This window comes from Meles meles, chromosome 20 (genome assembly GCF_922984935.1).
Source record: "Meles meles chromosome 20, mMelMel3.1 paternal haplotype, whole genome shotgun sequence".
NCBI classification, from domain to species: domain Eukaryota; kingdom Metazoa; phylum Chordata; class Mammalia; order Carnivora; family Mustelidae; genus Meles; species Meles meles.
Genome location: NC_060085.1, coordinates 34,569,341 through 34,590,359, shown reverse-complemented (window position 1 = coordinate 34,590,359; position 21,019 = coordinate 34,569,341). Strand labels below are relative to the sequence as shown.

Sequence of the window (21,019 nt, the reverse complement as noted above, 5' to 3'; positions counted from 1 at the left end):
AGATTTTGGTTTCTGGGAAAACTCGGGGCAGTTACTCTGCAGACTGTGATTAGAATTGCTTGGGAATAGGAGCCCCTTCTCAAGGGTAGGCAGTCCAGGGGTACAGGGATTCGATAACCTTGAAATTGACCTCTGAGGACCTGTTTGGGATGTAATGAACCTAGGGCATCATTCAAATTCTGGGCTCAACAACAACAAGAAATCTGGGCCCTTGCTTAAGGGGCCTGCCCTGCACACCGAGGGGCCTTCCCAGAGGCAGGGGTGTGGCCGACGATGGCTGCCTCCTGGCTAGTAGGTGTGTGTCAGCTGCAAAGAGCTGGGGAGCCATCAGGACGGATGCCCGTTTTCCTGCCCTTTTCTTGCTTCCTTTGGGAACCTTTATCCCTGGTTTGCAGAAGTGGGTGGTAGATTTTAGTTCCAGAGACTGCATTCCCTCCCCTGACTCTGCCTCCTCTCACTAGCACAGTGACCAGTCCCCTCTTACCAGTGAGGCTCTTGGGTGGTCCCCAGAGACAGTCCGGGCCGGACAAGGGGGTTCCCATTGAACAGCCCAAGGAGCTTTCTCAGGCGAGACGGCGCATGCCACTGCGACCTGTCGTCACTGTTAAATTCTAATAAAGATGAAAGTATTTCATTTCAGAAAGGGAGAAGACCTGCATACTTCAGGCCCGTAACCCGTGTGCGGGTCGGATTTCTACCTGCCGCTCAGGGGACAGACTTATCAGATGGCACTGCTCTAATTGTGTGTTCTCTCCCTCCCGTTCCTCCCTTGTGTCTTTGTTTTTTGTTTTCTTCCCCGTCTCTGGATGTTGGGAAATGGCAGGACTCTGTTTGGAAACAAGATCAAGTCCGTGGCTAGGAGAGCCTTCTCAGGACTGGAAGGCTTGGAGCACCTGTGAGTATCTCGCCAGACCTTCCCTGACCACAGGCCTGCCAAACGCGGCTGCCGGGGAAGTCTGCTAGCAATTTAATCGCGTCTTTGTAAACCGAGAAACAGCCTATTTGGAAACACCAGCTGCTTCCTTCTCATTATAAGTCAGCTTCAACTTTGGCCTTTATTTTGCCCATGCCAGGAACAGTCACAGAACATATGGCCAGTCAGTGAGCACCTAATTAACGTGGCTGCTGTTTGGATAAATACTGCCCCCCACCCTGCTCCTGCCCTGCCTCCCCACGGGCATGGGCCCCTCCACACCTCGGTGCAGGCACTGTGTCCCAGCCCTGGCTGACCGCACCACGACAGCGGCCTGACAGTGCCGAGCACACTGTGGGCTTAGCTGGGAGGCTTTCTGCTGCCCTGGTTGCCTCTGGGAGGCTGGGGGGAAGAAGACGGAGCCAGCCCGGGGATGCTGACGCTGTCACCATCCAGGGAAGGTGGCTCTAGTACTCGATTCTTGGTCTGTTTTGTCTGGGAATCAAGCTTTACCTGAATTCTGTTGGGAAAGGTTTTGCCCGTTGACTTGCTGAGCGGGCTTCAACCCAGCTTTGATGCTGCCCTCAGGCTCATGTCAGTGTCTGGGAGGGGACAGCCACGTAGAGTGGACTTGGGACACAGCGTCTGGCTAGTACCTGGGAAAGCAGGACCATCCTACAAAGTCTCGGAGCCTCTTGGCTCAAGCACGTGGCTGCCTCGGCAGAGGGTGCCCAGCATCTGTTCGGACAAGGAAAGACTGTTCTTTTGCAGGAACCTCGGAGAGAACGCAATCAGATCTGTCCAGTCTGATGCCTTTGTGAGGATGAAGAACCTCAAAGAGCTGTAAGTACCTGGGATTCCCTGGCCCTGGTTAACATGGGCAGAGAATTCAGAGTGAGAAATGCCTTAATTCTGTGATGCCTTGATCCATATACCAGATGGGACCGTTTATATGTGTGTTGGCCCCTGGGGGTGGCTTCTGGATTAGGGTCAGCACACCTGGTCTTAAAGGGTCACATAGTATTGTCAGCTTTGTGGGCCAGAGGGTTCTGTCACGGCTGCTGTACCGTTGTCGTCACAGACAGGAGCCATTAGTAATACACCAATGCATGGGCGTGGCTATGTGCCAGTAAATTCTTATTTACAAAGAATTGGGTCTGCAGCCTGTCGCTTCCTGACCACAGCTCTAGAGGACGTGAAATGAATTCTCTTTTAGAAAATGGATAATCATTCCTTTAATGATGTCAAGGGCAATTCTCATGCTCCTTTTTTAAAACAGAGCAGCTCTATTGACAGGGGCTTCCTGAAAGAGCGTGTTGGCTGGGGAGCGAGGCCGAGATCACGGGTGGGATGGTCCCAGGTAGCTGTGCGATCAGTGAAATGGCGCCCAGCCCACATCCACTCCAGGGCCACCGCGGTGACTCAGGGGCAGGGGTGTTGCCATCGTAGACCCTGACCACGGGCCCCCAGGTGACAAGGGTTGGAAGAGCTTGCCAGCGCCCTCGTCTGTGGCCAAGGAGCTTGTCTGGGTATTTAGGTGGCAACGTCCATGCTTCCTTTTTCCCTCCTATACATTAATCCAGTTCTGCAGACAGTCTAGCTGCAATTTTGATTTCTGAAAGATTCGGCTTTTGGTCCTAGGAAGTGCTGACAGAAGGGTGGGAGCCCAGGGGTAGCCGTGCTTGCATCCCGACCTCACCTTGTTCCCGGGGCTGCTCCTGTTGGGCCCTAGGGAGAAGTGGGGAGGTGGGAAGGTGTAGTCCCCGTACTTTAAAAGGAAAGCAGGCCCCTGATGACACTCCTCTGGATAAGTGAGGGGAGGGGAGGCATGTCAGGCACCTGCCTTATGGCATTTATGTGGCTGTGAGATTCAGGCCTGTTGAGGAGATGTTCTTTCTTAGAAGGGTCATGATCTTAAAATGGTGAGTGTTCACTGTGCATTTCTTTTAACTTTTCTTTGAAACTTTTAATAATTAAATGGGAAGAGGGTATTCTGGGAGAAAGAGGGAAGGGCAGAGAGATTTTCCTTCTGGCCTCCTTAGTAAAAATTGAGGTTTCCTGAGATACTTTTCTATTTGGGAAAAACTGGCCCCTTCCAGGTGCTTGGGACCCGTCCCCCAAATATGCCTCAGCATGGTTCTGGAGGCTCAGCCTTGGCCACTGCCTGGGTTTCCTGCCACTCGCTACATGTACCCAGTGGGGCTGGCCCTGGGCCCAGTCCTCTGATGGGAGAAACGGTTAATTCCACTTGGTCATTTTCTTCCCCCATCTGATCAAGGCAGGTTGTACCGCGTACTTAGTCATGCTCTGGGTAAATTTCCATAAGCGATGATTAGAAACACATTTTGACTTGGAATCGTGAAAATGTACTGTAAGCCAGCAAGAGTGATGGGTGGCTAGAGGCGGGAGTTGCGAAAAGCGGTGTCTATTAGCAGCTGACGAGAAGGAAGAGTAGGGGAAATCTGCAAAGCCTTGGGGTTGCTGGCTGTCCCCAGCCCCGTCTTCCCGCCCCACTTTTGTCTTTAAAGGGGTGTGTGTGGTGGGGGGTGGTCAGGGGTTAGTGTCCTTACTATGTGGCTGGACTTGCTCTCCATCTGTCTTGTTGGTCTTTTCTTTAGAAAGAGCACTCACGCATGCACGTGAGAACTGTGGGGAGAGGAAGAGGGAGAAGGAGGGCCTCAGGCAGGTTCCACACTCAGCACAGAGCCCGACACTGGGCCATGAGATCGTGACCTGAGCTGAAATCATTCAGACCCATTAATTAACCAACGGAGCCACCCAGGCACCCCCAGTCTTGCTGGTCCTGACTCACTCTTCAGGAAAGTCTTCTTTCTTCCCCGAGTACCCTCTCTGTGCCGAGGTGTTGTCTCCTCTGTGTGAGGTGGGCTTCACTGGAGAAGGCAGGAAATCCTGAAGCAGGCTAGGCCCGTGCTGTGTGGCGTGAGGCGTAACTCTTCCCACACACATTTCTGATCAGCAATAAATGACGGATTTGCTTTTCTCACTTTGTTCCTGTGGCTCAAATGAAATAGGTCCCTGTTCTCTACACAAGTGCATCAGGTCTCACAGCAACAGCCCTGTGTCTTCCTCTAGACTTCACTCAGGCTTTCTGACAGCGGGAAAGTTCCTCTCTGTGCATCACGGACGCAGCGTGTTCGGTGTGTGGTGACAGCCCATCCGGCCACCACCCACAGCCCCTGCAGCAGCTGCTGGTGTCCTGGGCGGGAGTCAGCCACTTCCTCAGCTGTGGCCGTGGGAGCCCTCCTGCCACCGGACTAGCTCCGCAGGTATAGACGCCTCGGAGAGCAGAGCCTCCTGCCCATCAAATACAAATGCGCAAATCTTTAAAAAAATAAATAAAATCTGGTCCTGATTTAAAGGTCAGACGTGGGCAGACATCCCAATTAGAATGGCTTTGAGGTCAATTGTATCAGTCTTTGAAAAAGCACCTTCTGAAAGTATCTTAATACGAGATAGTTAATCTGGGAACCACGAGGAACGGGACAGAAGAGGAGATTTTCCTGAATTCAGCTAGCAGTGGGTTCTCTGGCTTGCATGTCATTCTTCCCTACTGTTCACTAATTTGACAGTTCTCTCCTTAGAAAGCCCGTGTGACATAGAGGAAAACCAGAAGCTGGCCCATTTGATGTCGTGGTTGACATGTGGGGAAAATGGTGGGTGGAGGTTACTGCTCTCATATTGGCCCACGGGACGCTTGTAGACTTTCTAGTATACTTGTGCCCCCTCTTGTCACTGTGCACCAGAGGCACCTCATGACAGGGGAGCCCATGTGTTTTCTCCCTCGGCCCTGTGGGGTGTGGACTGGCCTCCATCACTGAGCTCACGGCCTTGAGGTCTTCCAGGAACAGGGCAGCTAGACTCTTTGGTTGACTTATCTTCAAGTGACTCCTCAGGAAAGAATGTCCGCTGAGATGGTGATTCCGATTTCTGCTTGAAAAGCTTGTCCTCAGTTGCTGAGAAATGAAAAAGAAAATATTCTGTGTTTTGGTTGGAGCCTCACAAAACCAAAGTTGTGCGTTCTCATGCTCCCTGGGCAGTGGCAATTAACTCACAAGCACTGTTTAGGGAGCGGAGTCCAGTTCTGCCGGCCTCCTGGATCACGCTGGTGCAGAGACAAACAGACAAACAAGAGGGAACCACGCTGGTGAGGCTTACGTTTTGGAAGTAAGAAAACAGGCAGCTGTGGCAAATAAAAAACCAACAGCAATGTAGAAAAAGAACGCTTCTTGGAACTTGTTTCAGATTTAGATCAAAGTCTCAGACTGGGTTTGGAAGCTCCCATGGCTTATCAGGAGAATGGGAAAAAGCAGTGGGGGGGCGGGGACAGGGCTCCTCGTCTCTGTCGGATGGTCAGAGGCTGGAAGAGGTTAGATGGTGCCTGCGGGGTCATGTGAGAGCAGTGAGTGCCCGTCCCTGCGCACACGTGCACTCGGGGTTGTGCTAGCTGTGGGGTCAGTAAGGCCCGCAGTGTCCACGTCACCGGGGGGCTTGTTAGAAAGGCCAGATCTCGGCTTCCACCCCAATGTCCTGAGCCCGAGCTGCATTTTGTGACAGTCTCCAGGTAGATGGGATGTCCTGCTCTAGGTCACTGGAGAAGAATGGAGAAAAATCTTTTTCCTTCCTAGATGGCTGGTGTTAACAGCGGAAGCTGACCAGAGGTGATGGAGGGAAGGAATCTGTGTACTGAGGGGATGTCCCTGTCTTGAGGTCACACCTCCAACATCCCTTTTGTTTCTCTTTCAGCCACATCAGCAGTGATAGCTTCTTGTGTGACTGCCAGCTCCAGTGGCTGCCCACATGGCTAGTGGCCAGGACGCTGCAGGCCTTGGTGACGGCCACCTGTGCCCACCCGGAAGCGCTAAAGGGCCGGAGCATCTTCTCTGTGCCGCCGGAGACTTTCGTGTGCGGTAAGACGGCCTTTGTGCCTGTTTTCTCACAAGGGGCCAGGAGGCCAAGGAGGAGCCCCTCCGTATGGGAGTAACTCCTGTGATCAGAGGAAACCCCAGTTCCTGCTTACCAGTCAGCCATTGGGTGCAACCGATTTCCCACGGAAACCACACATAGTATTTGCTGCAGAGACGCCTCCTTCTGTGGTCCTGGGAGGACGTGCCTTTAATCAGAAGGGAGCCTGTGCTGGCTCAGTTACAAATCAGAATAATCAGTTATTGGAAGAAAGTTGTGTTGTCTGAAGACGGCTCTGGTGCCCAGGCTTAGCTGTGAATTTACTCAGTGTAGGAGGCTGGGGTTTCAATGTGTGTTTCTTTCCAGCCCCAGGAATGAAAGGTTAAACACAGGAAGAACAAGTCTCATGAGAACAGTTATTGTAGTAAAAATAATTCCTTGTTGTTGACTTGCACTCTGGCTGTTTCGCCAAACCACTGAAGTCTGCCCTTGTAACCTTATACTCTTCCTTCCTTCTGATTGTTGGAGCATGGGTCTCGCCATCTTTTTTTGACTAAGGGTGCTCTGAATCCCGTGTTTGGTTGCACAGAGCATAGAGAGGCTGGCCGGCTGGAGACGGGGTTCTTGGTCTCTAAGCAGGAGCGAGGGTGGGATTCCCAGGCAAGATGGGAGCTCGGGAGCATGCGTGAGTCCCTCCTGCCTTTTGTCCTCCTGTCTGGCCCCTGCCTTGGGTGTGATGATCCCAACCGGGAGCCACCCTAGCAGTGTGGGGACCCCCGCGGCCCACTTCTCCACCCTACTTCTCGGGCAGAGCAGCAGCCAGTGTGTGCCTGCTGCAGTCTGAACACAGGTGCCCCCCTGCCACGCCTCCACCTGCCACCACCATCACCACCGCTTCTGATAGTGGGCTTACCCTCCTTCGTGCTGATCCAGTCCAGCAAGCAGCCCTGAGAACACGCAGTGTGGGACAGGCCCCCAGAATGAGCTTTCCTCCCGGCTCAGTGTGCGGGCATGTCTGTGCAGAGTGTGAAAGTGCATGCGGCTCCCATTCCCGGGGACAGAGTGTGCAATCCACTGTTCACCATGCAGCTGGGCCTTGACCATTCAGCTGTTAATCAACCTTTCTGAAATGGAGCTTCCTCCCTTTCCCTGTCCCAGGGCATTGTCTTCCCCTTTGGATGAGCCACGGTGGGACGTGGGCCCTGCTGCGCCCAGCCTCCAGCCTATGGCCCTGGTGTGTTCCAGGGTGTTCCGAGGTGCAGCAGCCATCTGCGCCACACTGTAGCTCAGGCTTGTGAGTCTTCCCCCTCCTTTTTATAAAATGGGAAAATAACTGCTTCACACCCATGAGCATTGCCTCAGAAAGTCAGCAAGTGTTGGTGAGGATGGCGGGATGTCCGAACCCTCCTGCACTGCAGGTGGGAATGGAAACCGGCGTGGCCCCTTTGGAACACAGTTTGGGAGTGTCTCCGAAAATTAAACGTAAGATAACCTCCTAGCTGTGTACCCGGGAAAAACAAATATATTTACATAAAACCTGGACACAAATGCTCGCAGCAGCATTGTTTGTAATAGCCAAAGAGTAGAGATAATCCAGACGCTCATCACTGGGTGAGCAGATACATACAACACAGCACAGCCATGCTCTAGAGTGTTACTGGGCCATGGAAAGGGATTGTTCGTACAACAGATGAACCTTGAAATATTTGAAGTGAAGGAAGCTGCTCACAAAAGACCATACCCTCTGATTCCATCTACATGACAAGTCCAGGAGTGAATGGTCATGTCCAGAATAGGTCCCCATTTAGGGGCCGCTGCTGGGGTGGTAGAGAAGTCGATGATTACTGGTGGCTTAGGGCGGAGGGAGAAGGGATGATGGCTGGAGAGTAGGGAGTTTCTCTTTGAGGGAATGTTTACCATGAAGATTGTTGTGTCATGATTCTGTAAGTCACTGTGTCAGGTCACCAGTCAGTAGTCTTCAGAATACTGAAGAGTTGTATAACCCCACTACCATCTACCTGATCATTCTCATCCTGTAAGGGAAACTGTGTTCACAGCAGTCACACCCTGTGCTCCCCTGTCCCCAGGCCCTGGCAGCTATGATTCTACATTGTATCTCTAGGATGTACCTGTTCTGGGTGTTTCATATAAATGGACTCCTATAATATATGGTCTTTTGTGACTAGCTTTTTTAACAGCATAATTTTTTACTATGTATCGGTACTTTTTTTGGAAGAGAGAGAGACAGTGAGCAAGTCATGAGTCCAGGGTGAGGAGGGGCAGAGGCAGAAGGGGAGAGAGAATCTGAAGCAGGCTCCATGCCCAGCACGGAGCCCAACACAGGGCTTGATCTCTTGATCATGAGACCATAACCTGAGCCAAAATCAAGAATTTTACTTTTTCCTTTCCAATCTTGATAGCTTTTATTCTTTCTTGCCTGATAGCCTTGGGTAGAGCCTCCAGTGCAGTACTGAGCGGAAGTGGTGAGGGCAGACATCTTTGTCTCTCTTGAGGCGGGGAGAAGCATTCAGTCTTTCACCATGAGATGTGACGTTGTGGGTTTTTCGTAGATGACCTTTTTCTGGTTGAAGAATGCCCTTCAATTTGTAATTTGTTGAGTATTTTTATCATAAAGAGTGTTGGATATTGTCAAGTATTTTTTCCACATTTGCTGAGGTGATCAATGGGATTTTTTTCCCTTTATTGATATGGTGTATTACATTGATTTTTGGACATTAAACCAAACTTGCATTCCTGGGATAAATCCAGCTTCATCGTGGTCTATACTCCTTTCTGTATGTTGTAGGATTTGGTTTGCCAGTATTTTCATATTGTTTTGAAGATTTTTGCATCTGTACTCACAAAGGTCTATAGTTTTGTTTTTGTCTAATTTTATTATCTGGGGATACTTGACTCATACAGTGGAGTCTAAAAATGTTCACTTCGAAGAATAGGTGATGGATTAGTGGTAATTACTCTTTAATTTTGGGTAAAATTTACCAGAGTAGTCATTTGAGTCTGGACTTTTCTTTGTGGGAAGTTTTAAAATTATTTATTCTGTTTCTTTACTTGTTACTATCTATTCAGATTTTGATTATTCTTGAGTCAGTGTTGGTAGTTTGTATTTTTCTGAGTTTGTACATGTATGAGGTTTTCTCATTTGTTGGCATACTGAGGATTCATAGTATTCTCGTTGATGTCTGTAGGGTTAGCTGTAATGTGCCCTGTTTTTTCCCCTAATTTTATTGTTTGAAATCTTCTCCCCACTTCTCCACTCTACAAGTCTACTGTTTCTTCAATTTTGTTAGTATTTTCAAAGAATTAACTTTTGTTTTCATTGATTCTTCCCCCCTCTATTTTTCTCTTACTTATTTCTGTTATAATCATTATTTCCTTCTCTTTGGTTTTGGATATAGCTTGTTTTTTCTGATTTCTTAAAAATGATGTTACTAATTTGAGATCTTCCTTAATGTAGGCATTTACAGCTCTAAATCTGTCTAGAAGCACTGTTTTAGGCTGCAGCATTTAAGTTTTGGTATTTTTTTTTTCTCTTTCATTCATCTCAAAATATTTTCTAATTTCTCTTACGATTTCTTCTTTTACTTACAGAAGTACTGTGTAGTTTCCGAAAATTAGATTCCCAGTATTCCTTCTGATACTGATTTTTTTACTTCATTTCATTGCCATTAAAGACACTTTGTATGATTTCTATCTTTTTTAAATTTACTGAGATTTGTTTGTAGCCTTACATACGGTCTCTGTTGGAGAACGTTCCATGTGCACCTGAAGATGTTTATTCTGCTGCTAAGGGTGGAATGTTCTGTAGATATCCGATAGGTCTCTTTGGCTTATAGAGTCATTCAGGTGTTCTCTTGCCCTGCTGGTCTTCTGCCTCATGGTTTTATCTGATCATTGAACGTGGAGTATTGAGTTCTACAAACTACTGTTGCATTGTTCATTTCTTTCTTCAGTTTTGTCAGTTTCTGCTTCTTGTTTTGTGGAGCTCTGTTAGGTGCGTATATGTTTCATGTTTAGGTCTTGGGATGGACTGTTTTACATTATAAAAAATGACTCTTTGTCCCCAGTAACCATTTCTGTCCTAAAGGCTATTTTATCTGATATTGGTATAGACACTGTAGCTTTCTTTTTGGCAACTATTTCCCTATTTGTGACCTTGAATCTAAAGTGTATCTCTTAACAACAAGAAAGCATGTAGCTGGGTCATGGGTTTTTTTCATCCATTTTGGAATCTTGAATTTTGACTAGAGGGTTTAACTGATTTGTTTAATGTAATTACTGATAAGACAGAATTCACTCCTTGCTATTTGCTTCCTAGGCATCTTTTTGTTGTTGTTGTTCCTGTGTTTCTTCATTACTGACTAGTTTCGTATTAGGTATCTTCTGATATACCATTTTAATTCCCTTCTTGTTTATCTTAGTATTTTTTGAGTTATTTTCTTAACGACTGTGTGAGGACTATAGTTAACATCTTAAAACAATCTAGTTCAGATTAAAAATGAAATTAACCTCAGTAGTATGCAAAATTTTGCTCCTGCTAAGCTCCACATGTGGAGACCCTCCTTTGTGGTATGGTGTCATATAAGTTACATCTTTATTTATCATAAGCCTGTCAACACAGTTTTGTGATTATTGCTCTGTATAGTTGCCTTTTAAATCAGAAGAGCGTTACAAAAATATACTGTACTTGCATACGTAACAGATATAGTTACTTTAATGCTGTTTATTTTTTTGCGTGGATTTCGGTTACTATTGTGTCCTTTCATTTCAGCCTGAAGGATTCCCTTTAGTATTTCTCGTAGGGCAGGTCTGGTAGCAGCGAATGCTGTCAGGTTTTTTGTTTTTAAATCTGAGAGTGATTTAATTTCTCCTTCACTTTTGAAGGACGGTTTTGCTGGATACAGATTTCGTCGCTGACCAGTCTCTTTCAGTGCTTTGAAAGTATCTCCTTCCTCACCTGCATGGTTTCTGATGAGAAATCAGCTGTTCAGGTCACCAAGGATCCCTTCTGTGTTGGGTTGCAGCTCTCCTGTTCAAGATTCTTTGGCTTCTGACAGTTTGACTATTAAGTTTCTGGGTGGGGATCTTTGAGTTTATCCTTCTGCGTTTGTTGAACTTCTTGGATGGGTGGGTCCCTATTTTTCACCAAATTTGGGAAGTTTGGGGCCATTATTTCTACAAATACTGTTTCCGTCTCCTTCGTCTCCTCCTTCTTGCACTCGCATTATTTGTATGCTGTGATGCTTGATGCTGTCCCACAGGTCTCTGGGACTGTTCTTAGCTAACTCCACGGCTTTCTGTTTCTTACACTGGATAGTTTCGATTTCACCAGCTCTTCTGCCTCGGTGGGGCTATTGAGCCCTTCTAGTGAATTTTTAATTTCAGTTATTATACTTTTAAACTCCCAAAGTTATATTTGGTTTGCTTCTGCAATTTCTAGTTCTTTATTGGTGGTGTTTATTTGGTGGGAAAGTATTCCAACACTTTTCCTTTCATTTTCTTAGACATGAGTTCTTTTAGTTCTTTAAAGATATTTTATAAAGCCAATGTAAAGTTTTTATTTAAGTCCTAGATCTGGGCTTCCTCAAGAACAGTTTCTATTGACTGCTTTTTTTCTCCCCACTATCTGCATGTTTTATAGTTTTTATTGGAAACTGAGCCTTTAAAATCATGTGGCAGCTCCAGAGATCAGATTCTCCTTCCATCTTGCCCCTGGTTTGCTGTCGTTCTGTTTATTATTACGATTTGTTGAGTGACTTTCCTGGACAAAGACTGTAGTCTGTTCCATGTGGCCGCTGAAGTGCCCCCTGGTTAGCTGATGACTGGACAGAGACTCCTTCAGTCACCTCAGAAGATCTCCCCATCCTTTGCCCAGCATCTCTGGTGTGCTGAGGGCATGCGGCCACTTCAGTTGGCATTGATCCGTAATCACAGTGGGAAATGAGGCTCCTCCCAGGGCTTTCTTGGGGACGGCAGATGGCCCTGTGCCTGCACGTGGCCTTCTAGAGCTTTAGGAACATCCACATGTTCCACACCTTTTCATTGACTGCCTTCTTTTCCTTTTTGGTTTCTGGGCCAACCTCCTGTGGGCTCCAGCAGATACTGCCTCACCTCTAGGGGCTGCTCATTTCTGTCATGTGTCCTAGGACCAGGGCTTCCTTGCTGAGCCCACCGCATCAGGTCAAATAATGCCAGAGGATGGGGTCCTTGTGGGGCCTCCACAGCCATTCTGCCCCTCTCGGTGGTCACTAGGCTGCCACGTTTTAAGGCTACCACAAAGCTGGGCAGAGAGGCATGGAACTTAAGCTGAGTTAGATGCCACAAAGTTCATGTTCCTTCTTGAGATTCAGGCACTTTCTTGAGTCAACCTTCCATGAGTTGTTACAGCCTTTGCTTATTACAGCCTTCCAGAATTCTGAAAAAGTTGATTACAATCATTTTTGCCAGTGTTATTGTGGCTTTAATGGAGGTGCAGATTTTGGAAGAGTTTGTCTCACGTTCTGGAAGTGCTCCTTACTCCCTGCCTCTTGGTGTGAAGTTGGTGGGTAAGGTCTGTGCATTCCCGACTGATGGTTCCTCACTGTCTGTTAGTGTGTTTTGTAAGATGAGCAAGTGAAGCAAAATGGTGTTCTCCTGGAAACTCCTGAAATACCTGCTTTGGTATAGGAGCACTGGGATGGGTTTATAGTCCGGGGGTGTGGTCACAGAGGTGATCCCTGCTCAGGGTTTCTCATCGGAGGAGGCCAGAAATCCCCTGTTCGAGTCACTCGCAGTGTCTGGTGGAGCTGAGGGCGAGCAGATACCCTGCAAGACGTGGTCCCTGTGTGTCCGGAGAGCCTGGGCGGGAGGCTCTTCAGTGTGGCTCTCTTCTCCACAGATGACTTACCGAAGCCCCAGATCATCACCCAGCCGGAGCCCACCATGGCCGTCGTGGGCAAGGACATCCGGTTCACGTGCTCAGCGGCCAGCAGCAGCAGCTCCCCCATGACGTTTGCCTGGAAGAAGGACAACGAGGTCTTGGCCAACGCTGACATGGAGAACTTCGCCCACGTGCGTGCGCAGGACGGGAAGGTGATGGAGTACACCACCATCCTGCACCTGCGCCGCGTCACCTTTGGACACGAGGGCCGCTACCAGTGTGTCATCACCAACCACTTCGGCTCCACGTACTCGCACAAGGCCAGGCTCATCGTGAACGGTAAGGCAGCGCTCTTCACACGGGCGCGAATTCTCTGACACCGCGCACGGCTCTCCACGACCGTGTCAGAAGGATGTGGCCCCGAGACGCCTCATCAGGACACTGGCGTCATGGGTGTCACTGGTGTCATTGGTGCCTGGGGGCCCCAGAGCCAGTTCTGGAGGTTGAAGGGTTGTTCTCAGAGATTTACCCATTTCTAGTGACTTTAAAATCCAGCTACTGTGTTAAATGCAATGATGGGCCCAAGCCTCATATTTTTATCCGTTTATTATTCTCCACAAACCACGATGTCCGGCATCCAGATTCTCAGCATACCCGGACTGTGGGGAAACTCCTGCCCTCTGAGCTTTGGAGCCTCTCCAGGTGGCTTTTCTCAGGGCTGCCAGCCGTCACAGTTTAGGGCAGAAGAGGAACCGACCCCTGGAGTGGTTGAGCGCCCCACCACCGTAACCTGGTTTTTAAGCCTCCAGTTATTAAGTGCTGGAACGGGGTCCCGAAGCCCTTAAAGGCCGCCGGAAAACCCATTCTCTACCCCATGTGGCCTGTGGTTTTGGCTTATTCTGACAAAGTCCTCTGTATCAGAAGCTCTGTGACCTGTGAGACTTGCTGCCGAAGTAAGCCCAACAGGAACCGCAGTGGTACCCTGGTGTGTGCTGGCCGCTGGCTCGGGGAGTTTAGCAGAAGGAAGCTGGCTGACCGCCCCAGCTGGCGAGCGTCCAGTGATGGGGCCTGACACCGCCTCTCTGCCTCTGTTTCCCCAAGAGGGAGGGGCTCTCCCATTGCCCTGCCCAGGACAAGGGCATGTCCTCCTTCCCCTGTCTTTATGTCCTGTTGGAGCAGATCTCTGTGTCTCCCGGGCTCTGTTCTCGTGGTTAATGAAGGCAGGCAGACATCAGTGCCCGGTATTTATGGGCTGTCCCTCAATGGACAGATGGCCACATGAGGGGGCACTAGGCAGCTTTGGGTTCACAAGAGTGAGCACACGGATGGGAGCGGCTGGCCATATGGGGGAGCCAATTGCTCCTCTCCCAGGCGGTGGGAGCAGGTCAAGGCAGACGCCGGCACAGATGGTGGGGAGGGGACAGACACCCACCAAGCGGGAGGGCTCTTCGCCAGAGGACTGTCCCGGCTTTTGCGTCCAGCTCTTCCTTCCCGCAAGCCTGATGGTCTATATTTTGCAGTGTTGCCGTCCTTCACCAAAATACCGCACGATATTGCCATCCGGACTGGCACCACGGCCCGCCTCGAGTGTGCTGCCAGCGGCCACCCTAACCCGCAGATCGCTTGGCAGAAGGACGGAGGCACAGACTTCCCCGCCGCACGTGAACGACGCATGCACGTCATGCCCGACGACGACGTGTTTTTCATCACGAATGTGAAGCTGGAGGACATGGGCATGTACAGCTGCACCGCCCAGAACTCGGCCGGCATCGTTTCCGCCAACGCCACCCTGACAGTCTTCGGTCCGAGCGCTCACACCCTGAGTCTAAGAGGCCACGCATGCGCGGAGGGGGCAAGGGGTCACCCCTCCTGGGCACCTGGCAGTGGCTGAGTGGGCTGTGCTGCTTACCTTTGCGTAAAATGTTCAGGAAACTGTTAGAAAGCAGCTCAACAAGTGGTTCTTTTTTTTAAGGGAATATTTTCTGTAGGGCTTTCATGGAACATTCTCAGACTGCCCTCTGACTCGGGCTGGATGGGTGGGGTCTCCTGCCGGAGAGACACACAAGCCGGGCACAGGACAGGTGGGGGAGAGAAGGGGCTTCTCTGTGGCTCAGGAGTTCTTCCTCCTCGTCAGAGCTACCCCCAAAACGGTCAGGATATGGTCAGTGTGAGGTCTCCCGAAAAGCTCTGATACAAGATCCGTCCAGAAGGCAGGGCAGACCCCCAGACTAACCATCTCCTCTGACTTATTGCAGAAACCCCATCATTGGTGGTGCCCCTGGAAGACCGTGTTGTGTCCACAGGAGAAACGGTGGCACTCCAGTGCAAAGCGACCGGGAACCCTACGCCCCGCATCACCTGGTTAAAGGGGGGCCGCCCCCTGAGCCTCACCGAGCGGCACCACTTTACGCCCGGCAACCAGCTGCTCATCGTTCAGAACGTGGTGGTGGAGGATGCGGGCCAGTACACTTGCGAGATCTCCAACACCCTGGGCACAGAGCGCGCGCACAGCCAGCTGAGCATTGTGCCCGCTCCCGGCTGCAGGAAGGACGGCAGCACCGTGGGCATCTTCACCATCGCCGTGGTGTGCAGCATCGTCCTGACGTCGCTGGTCTGGGTGTGCATCATCTACCAGACCAGGAAGAAGAGCGAGGAGTACAGTGTCACCAACACAGGTCAGCCACAGTTGGTGAGGAGGCAGGGTGCCCTGGGCCTGTGCACAGTGACCGCGTGCTGGCTTGTCACTGCAGTGACCTCAGGGGTCATGCCTCTGCCTGTTCTGGCTCCCTCACCATCCCTGTGAGCTCGCTCACACTCTCTCGGACTCAGACCTCCAACAGCTGTGTTTTTTACACCCAGGTGGAAAGTGAGGCTGAGCTGGGCCCCCCAGACCATCTCTTCGCACAGCTTGGGCAGCTGCTGTTGGGAGAAGCTGTGTCTGGGCCTGATCGCAAATGAGTGTTCTCATGTCTTGTTCCCACGGAGGATGGGGACATCTGCTATCTGACTGTCCTGTCTCCTTGCAGATGAAACCATCGTGCCACCGGATGTTCCAAGCTACCTCTCGTCTCAGGGAACTCTTTCTGACCGGCAGGAAACTGTGACCAGGACTGAGGGTGGCCACCAGGCCAACGGGCACATCGAGAGCAATGGTAAGGCCTCAGAGCCCAATGTGATTCTGTCCTCAGGAGCCCCCTGCCCCCGCACAGGGCAGGTGCACAGCCTTATCCTGAGCACATCTGACCTTGAAGGCTGGCAGACTCAAGCCTTCTGTTGGGGTTTTTTGGCCCTACCCAGTGCATGTTCTCCAAGGTTTTAAGAATCCAACCCCCAGAAAGTTGATCTATTGGGCTGAGCATCTCCTGGTCAGAATAAGGTAGGATTGAATAAGCTGCAAAGGACATTACAAGCCCTGAAACCAGTCCATTTGTTGAGTAAGGGCCGGGCCCAGGCCTGCTCTGTGGTCCAGTCTCTGCTGCCAGAAAGCTCTCCCAGGGTGAGCTACCGCTACAGGGGAGATTGAGTGCTTATGGGGGGGCACATCTGTCCTCACAGGAACCGCTCCCCGGCACAGCCTGAACACTGAAAGGCCTGCCTGCAGAGGTGGCTTGTGTTACCAATGCTCCTTGCTGGTCAGCAGGCACCCACTTTAAAGACCATTGTCAAGAGGACTGTTCGAGTAGTTCCCGCTGCTTGTTCTCATCAAGCTTCCTCTGACCAGCTAAGCCCATCGTTTCTAACTGTGGGAATCTACGGCAGGTACTTGTCCAAGGGACGCCAGTCTCTTCTCAGAGGTAGACGCTCACGGAATCCCGTGCAGGCAGCCGAAGCTGTGTGTAGGCTCGAACAAGGAGCCCTGGACCGTGATGGAGAAAGCGCCACAGAGGCCGGGGCCACAGAAGACAGGTAAGAGCTGCTCTCGTCGGCAAGAGTTTTCAGTTCTCAAAATCAAAATTCAGGTAGACCTGTTCATGAAATGAAAGCAGGAGATGCATTATGGGTCTAGCACTGTCTCAGCATCTGGCATTAGGTGTATGAACAGGAAGCTGGGGCCTGGCTCTCCTGATTCCGAGGTAGCAGGTCTCTTACGTCAGTCTGTGGGTGGTGAGCCTGGTAATGGGAAAGGCCAACCTGAAGCACCTTTTCACCAGGCCTATTTTTGAGGCTGTATTTCTAATTACTCCGAAGACTCCTGACAGCACGTGGTGTATCATGTGGTGGGATTTTTTTTTCTGTGATGGGAGAGTAGGACCACTTTCTCTCATGAAGCAATTCCTCTGAACTGTTGAAACACGGAGGGCCCATTCTTCCTTAATGGCTTGGTATTTACCCAGTCCTCCTCCTATGACCACGCTTGGGGGAGGGGAGGTTTGAGAGAGTTGGTCTAAGCAGCGCTGTGGCCTCCCAGCCAGGGATGCAGCTCCCTGTTCTGGGCGGGGATGCACAGCTCGGGGCTGGTGGCTGTGATCCGTCTCTGCTCGGTCCTGCAGAGCACGGCGGCCCGGTGACATGCGGGGACGGCAACGCTGGTGTGGACGGTTACTCCAAGGAGCAAGCTTTCTATCCTCTGCCTGTGATCAGAGAGAGTACACAGCCAGGCACACGCAGTAACCAGGAGCCCAGTCAGACACACCGAGAACATTCTCTGCCGCCTCTAACCAGTGGGACTGCCGATGGTTCCCGTGCCGACTGCAGGGGGTCCCTCTACCCCAGTAACCACGACAGAATGCCGACATCCTTGAAGAAAAAGCCACTGGTGCCTCCAGATGGGAAAGGTAGACATTCACTGCCTTCCAGGGTGGCACCGCAGCGGGGTCGGGGCAGGGAAGAGGCCAGCCTGGAGCTCTGACGCGCCCCCTCCTTTCTCACAGGGGCCTCTCCGTGGACTTTGGCAAGGTTGTGTGAGCCGGACTCCAGAGACCTCCAGCCTCCCTCGACATTAACTCCAGGCAGTCCTGAGCTCTCCGAAGCCGCCTCGGGCTTTCCTGACGTCCCCAGCGAAGGCCAGCACTTGCTTCTTTCCAACGGACACCTGCCCCAGGTGTACGACGCCAGCCCCGAGTCCCCAGTGCTGACAGGACAGCCTCCAGCGAAGCGGGGCGTGCCCCTGCTCTTTCCACCAAAGATCTAGGCTTGGTCTACCTCAGCTCTTGTGTCCGTCTCTAGAGGAAGGAGAGGTAGTAGGAGAGGCTGTAAGGAAGCTTGAGTTCAAGCGTCACTGATGTGTACAGAGTTTTTAAACTTCCATGTGGAGTGTCCGTGGTTTAAGGGACTTGCAGCTGAAGCCCAGAATCGCAAGAGGCTGTTGTGTACAAAAGCAGAAAAGTATTTGATACCCTTGTACATAAGAGTTTTCAGAGATTTCCTATATATTATATATCTTTTGCAGAGGCTATTTTAATCTTTAGTGCATGGTTAACAAAAAAAAAACCATACAATTTTGACAATACTATTTTTCGTATCAGGTTGCTGTTTAATTTTGGAATGGGGGGTGGGGAGGAGTTCTGGTGCCTTAATGCATGGATGGAATTCGTAGAAGCTAAAAACCACATTTGTTCCCAGGAGTTTCTGGAGGGCGGGGTGGGGGGGAAGTCCTGGGGTTTGCCTTGCACTTCCCGGGACAGCCCCCCAGGATGCGGCCCAGCGGGGGCCCTCCTTCATGTGCATCGGCTTTCACTTCCCATCAGTATCACGCATGTGCGGATGCTCCCGCAGCTCACCTCCCTGCGGTGTCCTGAGATGCCCGTGTCACCCTGGACCTCTGCCCTCCAGGCTTTTGTAAGTTGGAGTCCTTGCCAAGCAGAAGGGGGGGGGGGGGGGAGGTTGTTGATCCACCGCAAGCCTTTGTTCCAAACAACGAAGCACTGCCTGCCTTCCTTCCCAGAGAAAAGCAGATGTGGTCGTCGGTCTCACTCGATTGTCCTTTGAGGCTTATTTTACTAAGAGGCTGCTGGTGTTGGTACCTGTGGATTTTTCAATAGTGATGTTTTAGTTCAGCCAGTAGAATTCACGTGACATTGACCATGGGGGAGAAAAAGGGTCGAGTCCTTCCTTTTCAGGGCTAGCTTCTCTCTGCTGAGGATCCGGAGCATGTCTGTCCACGTCCTTCCCTCACACAGACAGACCCAGGCTGGGGCTGTAACAAGTCGAGGCCCCTGGCCGGGGTATATTTGCACTTTCGAGACCTGTAGCTAACCATCTTGTGAGTGCCAATGTGTATTTCAGGAAAAATTACATTGAAACAAGGTCCTTAAAAAAATCTCAGAAAGCAAGTTCCTTTAGCCCAAAAGCTGAAGGTACAGACTGACAAAATGGTTGGTAAGATTTTACTCTCCAGGGTCATCACTGTTCTAAAAGGTAAGCACATTCAGAATTGTGTTCTCAACAGTCAGCTGTTGTTACTTCCACAAAATATGTGAATTTGCTGCTTCTGAGAGGCAATGTGAAAGAGGAAGTATTACTTTTATGTACAAAGTTATTTATTTATAGAAATTTTGGTACAATGTACATTGAAAAACATGTAAAATACTGAAGTGTCTAACAAACAGCATTGAAGTGTCTAAAATAAAGGTTCATTTATAAATGTTGATTGTGTGGCTGAGGGCATTCTTCTACCCATCGTTTCTCCCCCTTCTCTTCCAGAAACTCCCTTGAAATAAAATGCAGTTATGCTGTCTTTGATTATGTTTTCCCAAAAAGGGGAAAATTTCTTCTCAGCAAAGCAAAATCCTATACTTCTTTGCTGCAGGGAAGATACACCACCCCTGGATTCCTGAGATTTCTCTCTGAATTTTTCTAACACCTGGAGCGTATTAGTCAAGCTCCGCCACAGTGACCTCCCCATTTCACTTCCAGTACTGCACAACAACCCTTCCCGACGAGGCACGCAGATGCCGCGCTCCGTCTCCCAGCCCGCCCCGGCCCCTCCTTTGGGTCTCACGTGGAGGAGCGTGGAGCGGGGCTCAGGTCCTCAGAGGGCCCACCGCGCCCTCCTGCGCTGAAGCCAGCCAGTCCCCCGGAGGCCCTGAGCGCAACTGCTTGCTTTCTCGCACACACCACGTGGGCTGCTGGATGCTTCTCTGTAAAATAATACAATCGTGTTTTTTAGGGGAAATCGGGGGGTAATTAAGACCAGCAGCCTGGCTGCCCAGAAGAAGGCCTGCTTGCACCTGCAGGTCACTGTTTCTCAACAAAGCCCTAAGCTTCACCAGGGGGAGACACCCAGCCCCAGGCCCCACTTTCCCTTGGAGTCCCCTTCCTTCCTGCTCCCGGTCCAGCCCCACTGTCTCTGCCTCCTGCGCTCGGCCCGCTAGCAGGGGGGGCAGGTAGTGCGAGATCAGCTACAGATCAAATGAAGGCTCCAAGCAGCCTGGACTCAGCATTGGCAAATGGCTTTATTCGGGGGGCTGAGGACGGGGTTGAGAGTACCGCTGTGGCCAGGGTTCTGTGTGAGCGTGCCAGCCAGACAGCAGGGAAGACACGTTCTCAAGGTCCCCGTCTTCACACACTGGAGCCTGGGGCAGAGGGCCGCAGGGCTGCTCCCATGGAACCCTTTTTCTTGAGAGCCAAGCAGGGGGCACCGTCCCTGCTTCAGGGCCTCTCTCTGCCAACCTCCAACAGCAAGCTGCGGGTTTGCTCATAAGCACCAAGAAAGATGAAACCTCCCAGGCTGATGGCTGCCATTCGAGGGAAGACACCTGCAAATAATCTGGGGAAGGAAAAAGGCAGGAGGAAAGATTCCTTTTAAGTCGGTGTGTAAAAAGGTTAAATCCAACACCCACAGCTTGCTCAGCTCAGCACACCACACTCATTAAACCCCGCACAGCACTTAGAGCGTGTGCTTTTTCCTCCCGGAATGGCACTAAATTACATTCCCAAGTAGACTTGTTGAAGTTTGGGCCCAGCTGTTTGTTGGCTAACGTGGCTAAATACCAAACAGCTTACTTGTGAGCCTTGCAATTAAGCCAATAATTAGTCAAGAAAGACTAACTCTGTCCCCACAACAGGACTGCTGAAAATGTCCAGACCGCTTCTGTCTGTGGGAGATGGTAAAATGGACTCTGCTAAGGCAGTCCAGGGTCTGACTCCGGGGTGCGCGTGGCACCCCCCCAGGAAGGGAAGGCAGGCTCCAGGGCTGGAGGAGCTTTTTCCCCGACAGCTCTGCTGCTCCTCCCAGGACTTGGTAGCATTTTGTCCTTAGATGCCCACAAATGTGATGCCACAACAGGAAAGTAAATCTCCATGCATTCCCTGTTTGTCTTCTCCCCCGAGGAAGGACCAGAAAGGCCAACAGTCTGGGGGCAGCA

At 50.7% G+C, this 21,019-nt stretch overlaps 2 protein-coding genes across 6 annotated transcripts in view; one reads left to right on the top strand and one right to left on the bottom strand.

The window, feature by feature from the left end:
• Window positions 1-19,989, top strand: part of LRIG1 (leucine rich repeats and immunoglobulin like domains 1) — a 111,521-nt gene extending 91,532 nt beyond the window's left edge. Inside the window, exons 10-19 of the mRNA XM_045990031.1 lie at window positions 824-895; window positions 1,685-1,756; window positions 5,678-5,841; window positions 12,732-13,052; window positions 14,234-14,515; window positions 14,969-15,388; window positions 15,740-15,865; window positions 16,473-16,619; window positions 17,204-17,488; window positions 17,585-19,989. Of these exons, the coding sequence (XP_045845987.1) occupies window positions 824-895; window positions 1,685-1,756; window positions 5,678-5,841; window positions 12,732-13,052; window positions 14,234-14,515; window positions 14,969-15,388; window positions 15,740-15,865; window positions 16,473-16,619; window positions 17,204-17,488; window positions 17,585-17,844 (2,149 nt within the window). The 3' untranslated portion in view covers window positions 17,845-19,989. The remainder of the gene's footprint in view (window positions 1-823; window positions 896-1,684; window positions 1,757-5,677; window positions 5,842-12,731; window positions 13,053-14,233; window positions 14,516-14,968; window positions 15,389-15,739; window positions 15,866-16,472; window positions 16,620-17,203; window positions 17,489-17,584) is intronic.
• Window positions 19,990-20,088: 99 nt separating this feature from the next.
• The window catches only part of SLC25A26 (solute carrier family 25 member 26), a 129,284-nt gene continuing 128,353 nt past the window's right edge, over window positions 20,089-21,019 (bottom strand). For all 5 annotated transcript variants that reach the window (XM_045990037.1, XM_045990033.1, XM_045990035.1 and 2 more), the window contains one exon: window positions 20,089-20,421. In XM_045990037.1, the coding sequence (XP_045845993.1) occupies window positions 20,304-20,421 (118 nt within the window). In that variant the 3' untranslated portion in view covers window positions 20,089-20,303. The remainder of the gene's footprint in view (window positions 20,422-21,019) is intronic.